This window comes from Planococcus citri, chromosome 3 (genome assembly GCF_950023065.1).
Source record: "Planococcus citri chromosome 3, ihPlaCitr1.1, whole genome shotgun sequence".
Lineage (NCBI taxonomy): Eukaryota > Metazoa > Arthropoda > Insecta > Hemiptera > Pseudococcidae > Planococcus > Planococcus citri.
In genome coordinates, this window is record NC_088679.1 from 64,634,796 (window position 1) to 64,652,265 (window position 17,470).

General features: G+C 34.7%; 1 protein-coding gene and 1 long non-coding RNA gene across 3 annotated transcripts in view; both read right to left on the minus strand.

Annotated features, from left to right (window-relative positions):
• The window catches only part of LOC135842042 (uncharacterized), a 322,912-nt gene that overhangs the window by 144,934 nt on the left and 160,508 nt on the right, over positions 1-17,470 (minus strand). For both annotated transcript variants that reach the window (XR_010558052.1, XR_010558051.1), the window contains exon 2: positions 3,681-3,796. This is a non-coding gene — a long non-coding RNA (uncharacterized LOC135842042). Of the gene's footprint in view, positions 1-3,680; positions 3,797-17,470 lie in introns of those variants that run through there.
• LOC135842037 (uncharacterized) overlaps positions 16,026-17,470 on the minus strand; it is a 29,981-nt gene continuing 28,536 nt past the window's right edge. The window contains exon 7 of the mRNA XM_065359318.1: positions 16,026-17,375. Within this exon, the coding sequence (XP_065215390.1) occupies positions 17,287-17,375 (89 nt within the window). The 3' untranslated portion in view covers positions 16,026-17,286. The remainder of the gene's footprint in view (positions 17,376-17,470) is intronic.

Sequence of the window (17,470 nt, forward strand, 5' to 3'; positions counted from 1 at the left end):
TCACCTCTCATCTCATTCCTTATACGAATGAAATTACAGGGATTGTACTCGAAATGTTCTCAAAAAAAGTAACTTTGGTAACCAAAAAACTATAAAATTTCCAATGTAAAAAAAAAGAGGTGACCAAAAAACTTTAATCCAAACAAAACATGGCATTTTATTCTAAATTAACAAAAAACAACAAAACACAACAAAAATCTCGATAAGTATCACTTTTTTCAAAAAAAAGTCATTAAAATTCGAATAAAAATTATTTTTAAAAAAACTTACAGCGAAATTTGAAAACAGAGAGGAAGGAGTCCATCGAAATAGGGAGGAACAAAATTTATTCGTTTACACAAAAATTACTAATTGTGAAATTGCAGAAATTTTGACATGAGGGAGCATTTGATGAAAAAAATTGATCAAATGTTGAGAAAGAAAAAAAAAAATTGTACAAAATCCTATACCCGAGTATGAAAAATCATTTTAGAATGGAAAATAATAAATTCAAAGGTAAAGAAGGGAGATTGTAACCCAAATTTTGCAAAAATACTGATTTGAGAAAATCATTTCGAAAATTCGATAACAAAAAAATGCACCATGCTCAAAAAGAAAAAAATCAGAAAATTCACGTAAAGTACATTCACATTGACATGCATTTCAAAAAATAAATAAAAAATGCGACAAAATTATTAAAATTGAGAGAAATAACCAAAATAGATAGCAAAGGAAAGATAAAAAAAAAAATTGTCAAAAAATAATGTTGAAAAATGTCCCAGTGATCTTCTTTCAAGAAAAAATTACGAGGATTCCAGAATAAAAATTCGATTAAAAGTAGGAAAACTCCTCCGAAAAAATTAAGAGTAAAAAGCACTTGGCTAAAATTTAAGAAAAAACATCATAAGCATTATTTTTTAATAAACAACTCCTGAAAATGCACGATAAAATTGCAGAATGCACCAAAAAAAATATGAAAATTCGGGGAAAATCGTCAAAAACTTGAAAAATAGAAACTATGAAAATTCAAAAGAATAAAACGTGAAAAAAACCAAGAAAGTCGCAAAAAAATTTGAAATAAAACCATCAAAAGTTCAAAACAAACTCTCAAAAACTCAGAAAAAATCTGTACCCACGCGAAACAGTACCAGTGGTATTTACCAAAGGATATTACCACTGGTACTTTCGTCAAGAACCACTGGTGACATTTCTACTGGTTACCACTGGTTACCAATGGTAATATCACCATTGGTAATGTCACCATTTTTTGGATTGCGAATTGTTTTGAAAATATATTTACGGCAACCCGGGTATTGTTTTTGATTGCAGACCCTCCTACCACAAAGGATTCTTCCTAAAAAAATTTAAAACGTTAAAAAAATTTTATGCCTGAGGGTGGATTCGAACCAAGATGCCCTGGTTCTGTAGTCACCTGCTCTACCCATTGAGCCACTGGAGCAGTTGAAGTAACTTGTGTTTAAAGCGTTTATATGCGCTTTTCAGCATTCTGGACTTGATAAAAATTTCAAGTTAGATGACTTTACCAAATAAAAACTGCCTGTACAGTGTACACATAATTAAATTTTTCGAATATGAGGCCAAATTTTGAAGGTCGGTAATTTTTTTACTTCATTACAAAAAATCGCATGTGTTACTTTAAAAAAAAATTACTTTAAAACATACAATTTTTTTATTATCCTAAATTTTAAATTTGAAAGAAATTTCTTGAAGTATGATTAGGGGCTTTGTGAATATGCATTTGATTTATTCCCTTTCTAAATTTTTCTGTTTCTCATTAATTACATTGGAAATATCCAGCATGATAGATACCAATATCACCAGACTCGTAATGTATGGTAGACTAGTTAAATACGTACTTCACTGGTACCCACTGGTACCAAAAATCAGGGATCGTGGAGGGAGGGGGTCAGTGCCTCCACCTCCAGCTCCGGCTCCCAAATTTGAAAAAAAAATACCTCCGGCTCCAGCTCCGGAGATTTTTTATAAGTACCTCCACCTCCGGCTCCACTTGAAAAATTTCAAATACCTCTTGCACCGGCTCCGGCTCCCAGAGCAAGGCCAAAAAAGGGTACCCTCCGGGGGGCTCCTACCCTCCACCTCCACTCCGCTCCGCGATCCCTGTCGAAAATCACCAGTGGAATAATAAGTGGTTTTTACCAGTGGCATATTTTCACCACTGGTACCAATGGTATCACCAATAGCAATACCACTGGTACCAGTGGTGAAAATATGCGACTGGTAAAAACCACTTAGTATACCAGTGGTGATTTTCGATACCAGTGGTACCAGTGAAGTACCACTGGTCTACCATACATTACCATTGGTGACCACTGGTACTGTTTCGCGTGGGTAAAGTCTGTAAAAAAGGAAATTTTGCAAAAATTTAAGCAGAAAAAATTATCTACTAAAATTTGGGGCGAAATTGGGAATTCATGATAAAATTGCAGAATGCACCAAAAAAAAAAACATGAAAACTCGGGAAAAATCGTCGAAAAATAGAAACTATGAGAATTTCAAAGAATTAAACACGAAAAACATCAAGAAAGCCCCCCCCCCACCCGGCCCAAAAAAAATCGAAATAAAATCATCAAGTCTTCAAGATAAAAACAAACTCTCAAAAACTCAAAAACAAAATCTCTGCAAAAAGGAAATCTTGCAAAAATTTAAGCAGAAAAAATTACTAAAATTTGGGAGAAAATTTTATAAAAATCACGAGAATTCAAGGAAAAAGGTTTCGCCAAAATCAAGAACAAACATTTAGGCAAAAAAAAAAAAGCGAATCAATAAAATTTGATACAAAATCGTCGAAATGATGAAAATGGAAAACTTTCGAAAATTCAGTTCAGGAAAAATCACTGAGAATTCAAAACAGACAACACACGAGAATTAAAAGTACGAATTCGGGGGAAAACATCATGAAAATTCATGGTTGAAAAAAAGTCTGTCAAAACTAGAGAAACAAAATGGAAACACCGGAAAAATCATCGAAAAACTAAAAAAAGAGAACTCGTGAAAATTCAGAAGACTAATACCCGTCAAAATTGGGAAACATCTACCAAAATTCAAACGAATAATCATCAAATGGGGGGAAAAAAGCTCAAAAAATTCAAAAAGTCATCAAACAAATCCACACTAAAATTTGAATCAATAAAGAAAATTTTCATGAAAAAGTCACGACAAACTCGAGGTGATAAAATTCAGAAAAAATTCAGGTGAGAAAAACATCAAAATTCAGAACAAAATCATGGAAAAATTTTTTCGGAAAAAAATCACCAAAATGCAAGATGTAGGTAAAAATCAACCAAAAACCACCGAGAAATTCAAAAATAATAAGTACCTAATAGAAATTAGGAAAAACTTAAGAAAAGTTCAAAAGAAAAATCATCAAATCTGGAAACATGAAATTCGTAACGCTGAAAAAGCAGTGAGGTCATTTAAATAAAATTGATTTTTTTTTTTCAAAGATACTAGTTATAGTTTTGAAAACAAAAAAGGAAACTTATGAAAGAACTAGGAAAAAGTATCTTTTAGTAACCACAATTTTTTTGAAAAGTAACCGAGTACAATCCCTGAAATTACGAGTTACGCAGTCCAAACAGTTAAACCTGGATTCTTTGCTTCGGCTCAAAATTGCCAAAAATTAATCTACCTTAATTAATTTAATATCGATAAACACTCACCAGTTTGACTGTTGTACACAACGGCATCGTTGACGATCAGAATACAGCTGAAGACTATACAAGTCGTTATCAAATCAGGTCGCATTTCTTCTTTCTGTTCTTTTCTATTCTACCATCTACAAGAATCAAAAGAACGTAGGGTATTAAAAATAAGAACTCAGCATCTTCTCAAAGCTCAAAAATATCAACAAAAACAATATACTCCGGCCAGCAACAACTCCAACATTACAAACGAACATCGTTCTTACAGAGTTAATCAATTCACCGTTGTCGTCGTTGTTGGGAAAAGGTAAGGTACATACAACAAAACGACAGCTAGCCGGAGTGAAAAAAAAATAAAAGAGGAGAGTAAGAGACTAAACGAATGGCAGTTAAATATTACGTTAAGTACCATCATCAGTTTGACTAGGGTGAAAGTATTTTCTATCTTCAGGTACCTGTCAAGCGGCAGTTTTATTTTTCTTTTCGATTGCTAGATGGCTTTGTTTATAGTCGATCGAGTCCGCGTCCGTATCTGTTTTTGAATTTAAAAAACTTTCCGTTCCGCGAAGAAATGAGAGAATACGAAAAAGAACAATCGATTTCCTTCTCTGGCGCACTTGTCTTTATTCGCGTGCTTTTGTAAAGAAAAATGCCAACTATACATCGCCTTACAGTCCTTTTTAATCTGTAGATTTCCTCAGTTAATACTCAAATGTACCGAAGGCGAACGCCAATAAATTGGATATTCCATTAAATCGACGCCGCTCGCAGTTCCCCCTCCCATGTACCTAGACCTACTTACGGATATTTTTCCACAAATTTTTTCTTCTCTCTTTTTTTTAATAGCCTTTTCCAACTTTTTTTTTTCTCCTCGACTCGACCAAATTGAAGAATATAGGATGTTTTTATTCTTTATACGAATGTCACCGCCAGTACCCCATTTAGCTTTTACCCCATATAATACTGACCTTATGAGTTTTTATGGGTTAATCGTATTTGTTCAGGTGCGTGATAGCGTACAATTGGCTCTCTCTGGAGTAAGCAATTTTCGAACCATTTTTCATTCTACTTCCTATTTAGCAGGTTTCGCATTTACGACTAACTACGTACGTATAGTCGACGAAGGTGAACAGCCAAGTATTTACCTTATTATATGAACACTATGCAATCCATCGTACACGTATGATAGAAACGTAGTGAAGTATTTCCAAAAATCACTTGATACTTTCTTGAAACACCATTTAAGAAGTGCCAAAAAAAACCAAAATTACTAAAAGTTGAATTTAAATCTTTCAAACGAAGCAAAAACCAAAGACAATCTTTCTGTTTAGGGTCATTATAATATAATAAACTTGACCGAAAACGATGTGATTTTCGACTGCATGTCTTTCGATTTAGTTATAAATTTTTTCATGTACACTTTATGAACCGTACTACTGGGAAAAACTCCATTGGTCGCCCTGCGGGCCGAGCCACTCAGGAAGAGAATTAAAAGCAACTGAGGCAAGGCATCCATTGTTTTCACAATATATCATAATTCCAAAACTTCAGGAGGAAGAAATTCCAACAGACACAAAAACTTTTGAATAGGACAAAGCTGAGTCGGAACAGGACCCCAAAATATACCACCAGCCAACATTTTAAGAGCTGAAATTCATTTTTCGATTTTTGGAAAAATTTTGAAAATCTAAAGGGTCATGAAAAAAATTAAAATTTTAGCAAATTGTCCTAGAAAACTCGTTCTGGAGATTCTTGCAGATTTGCTGATTTTCACAAACTCCAATTTTCGAGAATATGTCGCAAATATTGTGAAAATAAAATTCAGCATCTATGTATGTACATAATATATACTACATATTTTTTGTGACCCATTAGAGCGATTTAGGCTCATATTTTCAAAAAAAAAATTGAACTCATTCAATTTCAAAATTTTCTCCAGTGATTTATTTTTGAAAAAATGAAAAAAATCAATCACCAATTGACTCCAGAGGTTAAAAACAGAGAACAAACCGAGCTTTTTTAGTTCACGCGTTCGCAAAAGAAGATTTTTATTTTTCAAATACTTAAACACAGGAAAAAAATTTTGGATTTGAACTAGCACAAAAATATTTAGATAATACGTACTTAAATCGATCGAAAGAGTCGCAAAAGATATTACATGCGAGTTGATAGTAGCTAGATTTCATTCGCACCCTACAGCGTTTTTTTTTTTTTTTTTTTTTTTTTTTTTTGAAAATAGAAGAAATTGAAAATCCGTTAGAGGCTCCAGAACGACTCGAAACCGTTACTAATCGACTCGGGAAGTGAAAATAGGATATCGATCTTTGAGCTCTCTACTAGTTAAATTTGCTAAAATTTTGATTTTATCGACTTTTGGCCTAGGTAAATTAAAATTCTCAAAAATTCTCCAAAAATCAGGAAATAAATTTCAGCTCCTGAAATAAGGGCTGGTGGGATATTTTGAGGATCCTTCTTCGATTCCCCTCGCCCGCGTTCAAAAAGTGTCGTGCCAGTTGGAATATTTCCCTTGTAAGCTAAAAACGGTCTTTACTGTTCAAAGCAGGTACTACATACAATAGGTGCACGATCGAAATCAAAAACTTTCACTCGCGGCAATCGTAAGTAATTATTCAAGTGTTTGGTTTGGAAGTACGTAATTTTTGTAATAAGTATTTCAATGTAACAACATCGAAAATTCGTAAGTATGTTGGTAGCAAGATCTACTTTAACGTTTTGGTTGGCAACCTACCACAAGACAAATTATGATCGTTACCATCACAGTTAATCAAAATTGAGAATTCAATGGAGCTTTTACATTTCGTATTTACCGGACAACGGAAAAAGACCAATATACGAGAGAATAAGACTGATCAACAACTATTACAAGCATCTGGCGGATCAGCCCCAATCCGAGTAAAAGTTTCTAACCAAGTTGAAAATTTCGTCAGGAATTATCATCAAGGAAGACCATTTTTTCCCAATAACGACTTTATAACGTACGTGATACGAGAAATTAAAACAGTATCATGTTCACATGATCTTTTTTCGTAAAACTATATCATGCCCATGTGATCATTTCTCGTAAAAGTAAAACAATTTTGCTAGAAACTTTATTATCTTCGAGACTAGAACATCATATTCTCAATATACATACTTATATGTAAAAGCGTTGGGAAAAACTTCCAACGCATGAGGAAAAAGCTATGATACTAAACTCACAAGGGAAGTATCCATATCGACAGAAAAATTCATGAACTGGACAAACAGGAATCGAAAGAGGACCCAAAATATAACCACCAGCTAAAATTTATGGGGTTAAAAATTCATTTTTCCATTTTTGACGTATTTCTGAAAATTTAAAAGGCCAAAATTGGAAAAAATCGAAATTTCAGCAAATTGATCTTCTAGAAAACTGATATCACAAACATCACGCTGCCCTCAAAAAATAGGACGGGAGGTATGTATGTACCCAATTTCCGACCTCCCGAGTCGATTGATGACCGTTTCGAACCGTTCTGTAGATTCTCGGAGATGTTCTTATTCTCCAATTTTCGAAAAAAAATGTCATAAACACGGTGAAAATAATATTCAGCACCTATCAACTTAAAAGTATGTACTATATTTTGTGACACATTCGAGCGATTTAAGCACATATTTTCAAAAAAAAGTTGAACTCATTCAATTTCAAAATTTTCTCCAGTGATTATTTTTGAAAAAAATTGAGTCTGGAGGCCGAAAACAACTGAGAACAACCCGAATTTGAGCTTTTTCAATTAACGCGTTCGCAAAAGATGATTTTTCTTTTTTAAATAAGCACAGAAGAAAATTTTGGAATTGAACTGGCACAAAAAGAGTTTGATAACACGTACTTAAATCGATCGAAAGGGTCGCAAAAACATGGTACGTCCGAGTTAATAGGGGCTAAATTTCATTTCAGCCTATTTACATCGTTTTTTTTTTCGAAAATTGGAGAAATTGAAAATCCGTCACAGGCTCCAGAACGACATAAAACCGTCACCAATCGACTAGGGAGGTCGAAAATAGGGTATCCACCAAATTTCAGCTCTCTAGTTAAATTTGCTGAAATTTTGATTTTTTCAACTTTGGGCCTGAATTAAAATTTTCAAAAATTTGCCGAAAATCAGAAAATGAATTTTAGCTTCTGAAATTTAGGCTTGTAGCATACTTTCAAGATTTCATTCGCTGGTAGCTGGACTTCCATTTTATATCAATCGTCAGCTACCCAGTGACATAGCCTGCTACTGCAATGATTACCAATTTTATTATTACGTCGCCATGGGTAGATTAAAGCGATCCGACGCGACGGTATACGTGAGCCTACCTACTATTTTCAAGGCAATTGGATTCTCGGCGATGGTATTTGCTACGGTATTGTCAAACATGCGATTAGTAACGTTCCAACTCTGCGCATCCTCGTACAAAAATTGTCGAGCTAGTTGGGATATTTCCCTTGTTAGCTAAAAACTGACTATACTATTCAAAAAGGGTATACAGTATTTCAATCATGAGTTCATGATACATGAACGTAAGTACAAGAATTCTTTATTTGGTAGAGGTTTTGTCAAACTATCTGCCAATTGTTCATTCAACTTGGTATACACTGTTAGATATCAAAAACTTTCACTCGCGAGAATGGTAACTTGGTAAGTACCATAATTACTCAAGTGTTTGGTTTAGAAATACATACCTAATTTTTGTGTTCTCTATGTAATTGCAACAATATCGAAAATTCGTATGTTTGTAGCAAGATCTACTTTTACGTTTTTGTCCCCAACCTATCGCAAGGCAAATGAACATTATCATCAGTTATTCGAAATTGAGAATTCAATTGAGTTTTTATATGTTGAACTTTCAAAATTCATAATATTTCATCCAAGTACTCTCAACAGCGGGATCTCTTTTTAAAATGCAAGGAATGTAGTCCCGAGTAATACGCTTGAAAGTTTCCACTTTTGAGCGAGAGGTGGGAAGGGAAGGTGGAAGCACTTTCACCAAAATATGATTTTCTCCAGAATTCCTTTCAATGATACAGAAACCATTAAGTTACTTCAGGATGTTGGTGAAAAAAATCATTTCGCATGAAAAAGGTAACAAAAAAGGCTTCTATCACTTTTCATGTTGAGCACTTCTCAATTCGAATTTAAAAAAAAAAAAAAGCAATTCGATCATAAAAAATTTTTTTTACAAAGATGTCGACTGGTCTTTTCTATTTACATATGAGGCAATGAGGTTATTTCGACTCTGGCAAAAAACACATTAAAAAATCTGGATTGAAAAAAAGATATGATTCATGCTCAGGGTGTTGAATTGTTGAAATTCCCCGATGAACTATAGTAGATTTAGCTATAAGAGTAAAGAATTTCCTTACGCTGCTGGTGAAGATATTATTCTCGGTAATAAGTTGAAAAATTGGAAATTGAAATGGATGAAAAATTGTAGAGGACCCAAAATTCCGCAGGAAAAATTTTGGATCCCTGACTTGAACCGTCATTTTCATATCGAGGTTTTATATCTTAAAATTTATATTAAAAATCGAAAATAAGTTTTTTCGAAAATTTTTTTTATGATAACTTATCATGAATACATATTATACCTAATACATATATCCACTATGAAAAGAAAATGTTATCCAGCTTTTCAGGAGCTTCGTATGCTGATGCCTTATAAAAATGATACACACGATTCTGGACCGATACACACGATTCTGGACCAATTTCAAAGTTCTGCGAAGTAAGTAACATAAAAAAGTGAAAAAAAATCTCAAAAACTGTGTTCTCACTTCAAAGTAGATTTAATAATACATATATAATCAATCATCACGAAAAAATTTTTTCCAATTTTTTTTCATATTTTTGATGTAAATTTCAAATTTTGGAACCACCATAGAAAAGTGATGGATCAAGTTAGGAATCTACAACTTTTCCTGCGGCGTATTGAGGTGACTTTACAACTTTTTATCGATCCCCCCCCCTCTCTCCCACACAAACAAGAATTTTGAAAGATGACACTGTTGAGTCACAATTTAGTAAGCATCCAATTTTTTTTTCGATCTCGATAATACAAAATATGCTTTCAGCTTCCAATGGAATTTTTTCAAAAAAAAAAAAAAAATTGAAAGTTGTTCCTCTGGCTATCTCCATTTGAGGAACAACATATGAAAAACTGGGCAAATTTTGTTGGAATAATTAAAGATTAAACACAGTTTAATGAATAGGTACCTAAATCATTACCAGCAGTCAATTCGACTACCAAGAGAATCTGCGCCTGCCCAGGCTAACTGCAGTTGAAGTACTTTATGTCATGCAGTTATGGGTGCATAATTTTTGTGCCAAAGGCATCAAGAATAACAGATCGTACTTCTCTGTAAATAGGTAGCGAAATAATCGCTGGTAAATCGTCGAATGAAGTGATCGATTTTGTTGACTATTAAGTATCTGTTCTGATTGATAAAATCACTTTTACGTACCAGTATTTTATATTTCAATGAAACCAGATAGTCGAGAATCTAAAGCAGAACGACGATCAGCCTACATAATGGAGACAAGAAGAACTTTTGGATTTATGGAAGCAAAATTTTATCAAGAAAGAGTTCAGTCTTCATCGAATGTAACACGCTGCATCTACGCTCCGTCAAACACATTTCGCTTTGAAACTAGAAAAAATCACAATTGATGATCCCCAAGAAACAATTGACGTCACAGAGTCAAGCTCAAAAAAAAACATCCGCTATTGACTGATTACAAAAGAATTTTTGCTCTTGTTTATCGCGTATTTTGCAAAAACCTCACAAGCGAATAATTTCAACACCTCAACCCCTTCCAAAACATTACTTTCGCAGGTTAACAAACCTGCCACATTGCGAAAAAGCAAAACCTTCAAATATGTACCACGCAGCACGTGGACTGGTAAAATATAAGGATGATCCTGCCTTGCCAGCGGTACAAAGGTACAACAATTCCCTTTCGGCGAATATCTCGATAAAAATATTTAATTAATTTTTCCAAATAAATTTTCCTTATCTGGTGTACCTGTTCGATGGAAGAATTACGACGATCTGGAGCTCGCAGCGGAGTAGAATCTACGCAACGTAACGGTGTCGGTATCTGGGTACATTCGTTCCCTCGAAAGGCTGTGTGTGTGTGAGTTAAACATTAGGTAAGCTAAAAGGTAAACCGAGCGAGGTGAGCGAGGTTAACAACACCGTATGATATACACACCGAGAGTAAGTGTACGAGAAAACACCGGTGAAAATTCCCGTCTATATCAACTCGCTAGATGCTGTCAAATGGCGAAATTTTTATTCATATCGCCCTCGGAGTCGGAGAGCTCACGTATATATAAAAACTCACAGAGACGGTGGTGGGTTTCTAAGAGACCATTGCGACGTCAGCGGAAAAACGCTATTTTCGGCATATTTCCCACGATAGCAGTTAATATTTCGGGCAATCTAGGAAACCGCGCACAACTCAGATACGAAACGCTGTTTATCACAAATTAATGTAATGTTGCCTTAAGAGCATTTCGCGTATAATTCCACACACACAACAACGCGTCGAGGCTTTTTGAATAATTATCGCGCCAATTTCAAAAACGAAAATTAACTTGGCTCAAAAAGTTGTTGCCGGGTGCGAAAACACAACCAACACGATGACGATGAGAAGAGAGACGAGTTGCAAAAACTTTGTGTAGGATACAAACATACCGAAGGCGGCGTGTTTCTTATTGCATATCCTTGTAATTTTTACTCTAATAAATGCGCGTCTTTCTTCCATCATAACCTCGTTATGTGGCCTGGTTTTTGCCAAGCTCTGAATTTCTCATTGGTTGTGGCAGTTTTTTTTCACAATTTGATGGATTTTGGTGTTGTCGAAATTGAAAAATTATCTCCTAATAGTCTCAATGGATTGAACTTGTAATGTAAAAATATTTGCAGAAAACTGAAAATAATCAATGAAAACTGGGAGTGGAAACTTTGTAAAAATGTGAAAAACAGTTTCAACCAATTATTCCACAAAAAAAGGCCATGTTTGAAATGACGAGCAATTTTTTTTGTTTACCATCTCCATCAATCTATTTTGAATTATGAATAATCCCCCTCCCTTACTCTTGCGCCTTTCAGTAGAAGAAGCTGCAAGAATACAGGCGCGCGGAACAAGAGAACAGGGTGTCTAACAAAATTTCTCCGAAGAAATGCAGTACTTTTACAGTACCTTTTGCATTACCTTTTTTTTTATCCAGCTTACACCAAACCCCCCCCCTCCCACCCCAGAAAAAAAATATTTTTGAACCGGTTGGAAAATTTTTACAAGTATTAATTTAACAAGTGTTGCCATCTTTTGCGGTACAAAATGAACATTTTTTTTTTCTAAATTTTCACCAATTAATTCATTTTGAGGTTTTTAAAAAATTTTAAATCAATGATTCTGAGAAAAAATACAGTACTTTTCAGGCAAAATGCAGTACTTTGCAGTACTTGCAGTACCGAGGATTTCAATGCAGTACTTTTACAGTACTTGCAGTACCTGCAGTACCTGTTAGACACCCTGGAGAAGTAAGTACATACATATTTATCACATTACCAGTAAGCAATTTAATTCAATTTCAACTTAAATTTAATCATTCTTTTTAATTTTTATGTTCCAGGCGAATGCGGCATTGTGTCGGTGTTCGACGCCATATTTCAGTTACTGGAGAATAGTACATATTTCGCAGTTTTTCGAAGTGAGTAGAGCATTGAGGGCCACTTGTACGACTCTCGTTCAAGAGTTGAACTCAGTTTAACTGGTCAAAAACAATGAGTCAAACTTAGTTCAGAATTTGAACGATAGTCGTACAAGTGGCCCTAAGTGATCGGAAATTTGAAGTACACACACTAAAATGTTTACTTAATTCTATTCGTGTTTTTTTTTTCAATTCTTACTCTCTAAATTTGAAACAGTCAATTTCACTGCTTAGCAGTCACGACATTTTGCCTTTTTAAAGCAGTAGTTTTTTTTTACTGCAAAACAGTGAAAAATTACTGAATTGGTCGGTAAAAAATCATTTTGACTGACCAATTCAGTAATTTTTCACTGTTTTGCAGTAAAAAAAAACTACTGCTTTAAAAAGGCAAAATGTCGTGACTGCTAAGCAGTGAAATTGACTGTTTCAAATTTAGAGAGTAGAGGGAAATTCAGGGTGCTGATTTACAGAGAAACCCACCTCAACCTTTGCCAGCTGTAGCATGTGTACGTCAATATGTAATAGATAATGCCTAAAAATATGACGACTAGGTCGTACTTCTGATTAGAGATACTTTAGATTCAATATATAAGTACATACAATAAGCTATTACCTATTAAAGGTCACAGTACTACTGAAAACTGTAAGTTGACATTACTAGTTCAAATGTACTTTTATTCATTAATTCATATTTTTGTGAAATAATTCGATCGATTACGGTAATTCTATCGAAAATGATATTCAAGTATGTATGATTGGAAACAATTTTCTAATTTAAGAAATGCCTCAAGTAGATCTCCGGTCATTATTCAATATTCATACTAGGTGGAATTTTATTCAATTTTCAAGGAGCTACCAGCTCCACTAAATACCTACGTATACCTAGATATTTTATTATAAATTGTTAATATTTTTTGTTTGTTCATGTGTTAGGGCTGGAGACAAATTAAAAAACTTTCTTAACGAAAAAGAAGTGAGTAATCACAAAAAAGTAAGCAATTTTTTCCATTTTTTGTTTTCAAAAGATGAACAAAATGTTGTAATGTCGGATTCATCTCTTCAATATTTTAGTAGAATTTTAAATATAAAAACAAAAAATTTTTGATCATCACTTTTCAACATTTTGTCAAACTTTGAAAAGTTCATAAAAATTTTTCGAATATGTACTCGAAACAAACTGATGGTAAACAACCCACTTGAAATGAAATTTTTTCAAAAAACTTATCGTAATTTTTTTTTTTCAAGTGAAAAAAGCACAATGCTGATAGTATTTTTAAAATACATACTGTCACCTTACAAAGCAATAGCTTTTGTTTTTTGCGAGGAGAATTCGGACTGATCACTGAAGTAGGGCGCCGGGCGCAGCAATATTTACAACTGAAGATATTCAAATTTAACATCAATTGATGCAAAAACTTTTGAATTTCGTACAAAAGTTGCGTTTTTACAAATTCTCATTTTTAGAATTTTTTTTTAATGTCAAGGTCAAGTTGATATGATTCAAAATTTTCAATGAGAACATGAGGTGTTTAACAAGACCAATTCATTCGAAATTTTATCCTCTTGAACAGTTTTTTATCAAAGCGCTAGCTTATTATAATTCGAAAGTTGTGAAAGTTCAAAGTTGTAAAAACGAACCGTACACGGCAAAAAGTTCAACTTTGAATTGAAATTACTCAGAATTTTCAGAAAACTCGTCGGTAGGAATACCGAAAAACTAAAAAAATGATCAAAATTTTATTCTTTTTAATTTAAAGCTTTTAACCATTCAAAAGTTATCAAAGTTCAAAGTTGCAAAACATGTGATTGTGAGTGTACAAATACATATTTGCTCATCACTTCAGTCTTTACTTCAAACTTTTAATAACGTTCAAACATGTTAAAACTAGTGCATCGAATAAAAAACCAAATTTAAACAAATAAAATTCTGAACATTTTGGTTTTTCCTACGAGCTTCCTTAAAATTTAGAGTAATTTCGATTCAACATTGAATTTTTACTGTACATAATTATGAGGCATGTATTTACAACTTCGACAGGTAACTTTCAAACAGTTCTAGCGAGCACATCGAATAAAAAAAACCAAAACCTTTGGTTGACTTCAAAAAAATAACGTGTCAAATTCCGGAAGTAAATCGTGATAAGTTGAGCTCAGACCAGAAAAATTCTGGTAAATGCGGCACCGATCTTGCTATACCAGGAACCTGGGCCATTAGCACATTCAAGGTGGTTGACTACAGTCAATAGGATTCTTCGGTTGTACATGAGCGAAGTGGACCCTTCAGAACAGCATCAAGACATCGTGAAATTCGTTCTAAAATTGTATATGCCACTCTGGTTTACATGTAGTATCAAGCTGCAATCAAAGGTGACAGATGGCCCAAATATTATATTTCAATCTATTAAATCATCGAGTAATTTGTGTCCTGAATTACAGAAGGTCATCGACCCTGTCATCAAAAGAAATGCCTACTTTGCCTATCCGGAACATTTGATGTTTGCTATGGCTCAGGATCCAAATCAAAAAATCCGGAAACTTGGATTGCAACAAATTTTAAAGGCCAGAAAGTCAGTCTCAACAGATGAAATTCGAAGTTTCTCTCCTACAGCATTAAATTTCAAGGCCAAGAATTATTTAGAAATAATCAACTGAAAACTGTGTGAGTTGTCTCCTCCGCCCTTATTACAAAAATTCAGTGATGATGAAATCAAATCACATATCAACTCGGAAGAAATACCATCTTGGGATTTTCTGAAGCAATTTTCATGCCACACACAGGAAGTTGAGGGGTGTGTGAAACTTGTAACGGAGGCATTAATGAAAGTGTGTGGTAGTGGATCAAGAGATGGCTATATTCCGACGACGCACCTATCAAGATCCCTGATGCCAAAGTTTGAGTCAAAGACAGAATTTCGAAGATGCCATTCACGGCCGAATTTGAATCGTAAAAAGAAGTAGTCGTTATTTTCTCTATTTTTTTTATTTTATTTCATTTTTTTTTGTGGAAAATATATACTTGCTAGGTAGTCGTTTTACTTATTTTAATAAAATGTCACCAATTTGTTAAATATTGTAACAAAAAAAGGTGAAAAACGTTGATTTTTTTAAATGCTCTTTTTGGTGTATTTTGCTTCCAAAAAAGCTTCAACATCAACTTTAAATTATTTTTGACAATTTTTAATTTTTTTTTGAAATTTTTCAAAAAATTGAGTGCCCATGCGCGAGCGGAAGATTTTGAAAATTTCGACATTTTTTTTTCATTCCATTTGTCTTCTGGAGATGCGTTTTTGATCGAGGACAGGTGTCCGGTGACAGATGAAGATATTACCGCTGCGAAACCCGCTAAAACGTTAAAGAAGAAATATAGTCAGAGAGCTTACCAATGGAAAGCCATATTAGAGATTCATCCGAAAGATAATTACGTTGCGTTCGTAATCAACGAATTGAAGGGTCAACTTTTCCGCCCTGTCGGAACTCGCGAGACGAAATTCTGGGTTTTTCGGCCCACTCTACCATATACTCGTACCTAAATACCTACGAGTATGTTGGTACATATGTACGAGTAGGTACTTAATTGTAGGTAATAAAATCTCGTAAATAGGTAAGCGATTGAAAAAAAAATATGACGGCATCGTCGTTCGTTTATTTTGTACTACACACAATACACATACATACGTATACAGCTAAATACAGCTAAAACGTGTAGAAATAAGTAGAAGAATAGGTACGTATCAGTAGGTCTAGCCTCTAGGTACGTATATAAGGAAAATGGAAGGGTAAGTTGGTCAGTTGCTTGTCTACAATTTGAAGATGGAAAAGTTGAATAAGTACTTAGGTACCGTATAGGCGTAAAGGTGCGTACGCCATAACTCAAACTTGAAACTACCGTAGACCTACCGTAATGGCAATGTACGAGTATCCAGCGATTTTCATGTATGTGTAGGTACTACGAGTACCTAGGTAGGTATCTATTCGAAGGAGGTACATACTTGTCTTAGGTACTTCAAGTTTTTGTCAAAGGTACTCACTGGGCCACTGCTCGTAGGTGTACGTCTATTCTTAACAGTCTGTAGGAACGTATCGTTTACCAACATCGAGTAAATCCTACTGGTATATTAGCCATTAGGGTAGGTACGAGTAAAGTACAAACAAATGCTTTCTTATAATTAGGGAAAAGTAGGGGAGGAAAAGGAGGAGGAGGAGGAGAAGGAGCAGGACGACATACAGAGCTCGCAAACGTGCGTTCAAAAAATTGCTAAAAAATTAGACGTCGACCATACAATATATACAGAGACACACTTGGTTGGCGTTGGCAAATGGCGAATTGGCGATCGGTAAGCTGCAGTCTGAGTCGCATAGGTGTTGGGCTGTCAGTCGCCTCCGGCCTCCTTATCAAAAGAAATGCTATTCATCTTGGTACTCGCTTAAATTCTAATAAACCCGTAAGTAGGTAGCAGGTATGTACCTTACATGTACAGAACGCGAACGCAGGTATGTACCGAATCTGAATCCGAGTAATTTGCGTGTCGCATCAGATGCACGTCAACTACGTCGTCGAGGTGGTACGGTACGGCACAAAATACGAGTACCTACAAGTAGGTAGGCCTAATCTGTTTGTAGGTAAGGTACGTAGATTTGGGCATTGGCACAAAACTGTCGCTGAAACGCGAGAAAAAAAAGGCCGTACAACCGGCACCTGCAGCCACTAGCCAGGCTCTTACGACGAGTGACGCCGCCGGGTATTTCGTATTTCGTAATTCGTACTCAGCAGGGTAGCCAGGTTGACGGTGACCAGTAGTCCAGTACACAAGGTACACGCACTACGCAGTTATGCACATTGCACACGCAGCTCAGCGAGCAATCGAGCATTAGCGCATTATCGTCATAAAAAAGCATCGATGGCGTGTATTACTCCATTGGTAGCCGGAATATTTCTAGTTACCACGTGAGCGTTATTCACTTTAATTTTTCCTGAAATCAAAAACAAAAATCAAAAAACCATTTAGCGGTAGGCTAGCTAGTTTTGAAATTGAAAATTAGCCTCATACGGGGAGGGGAGGCATTTC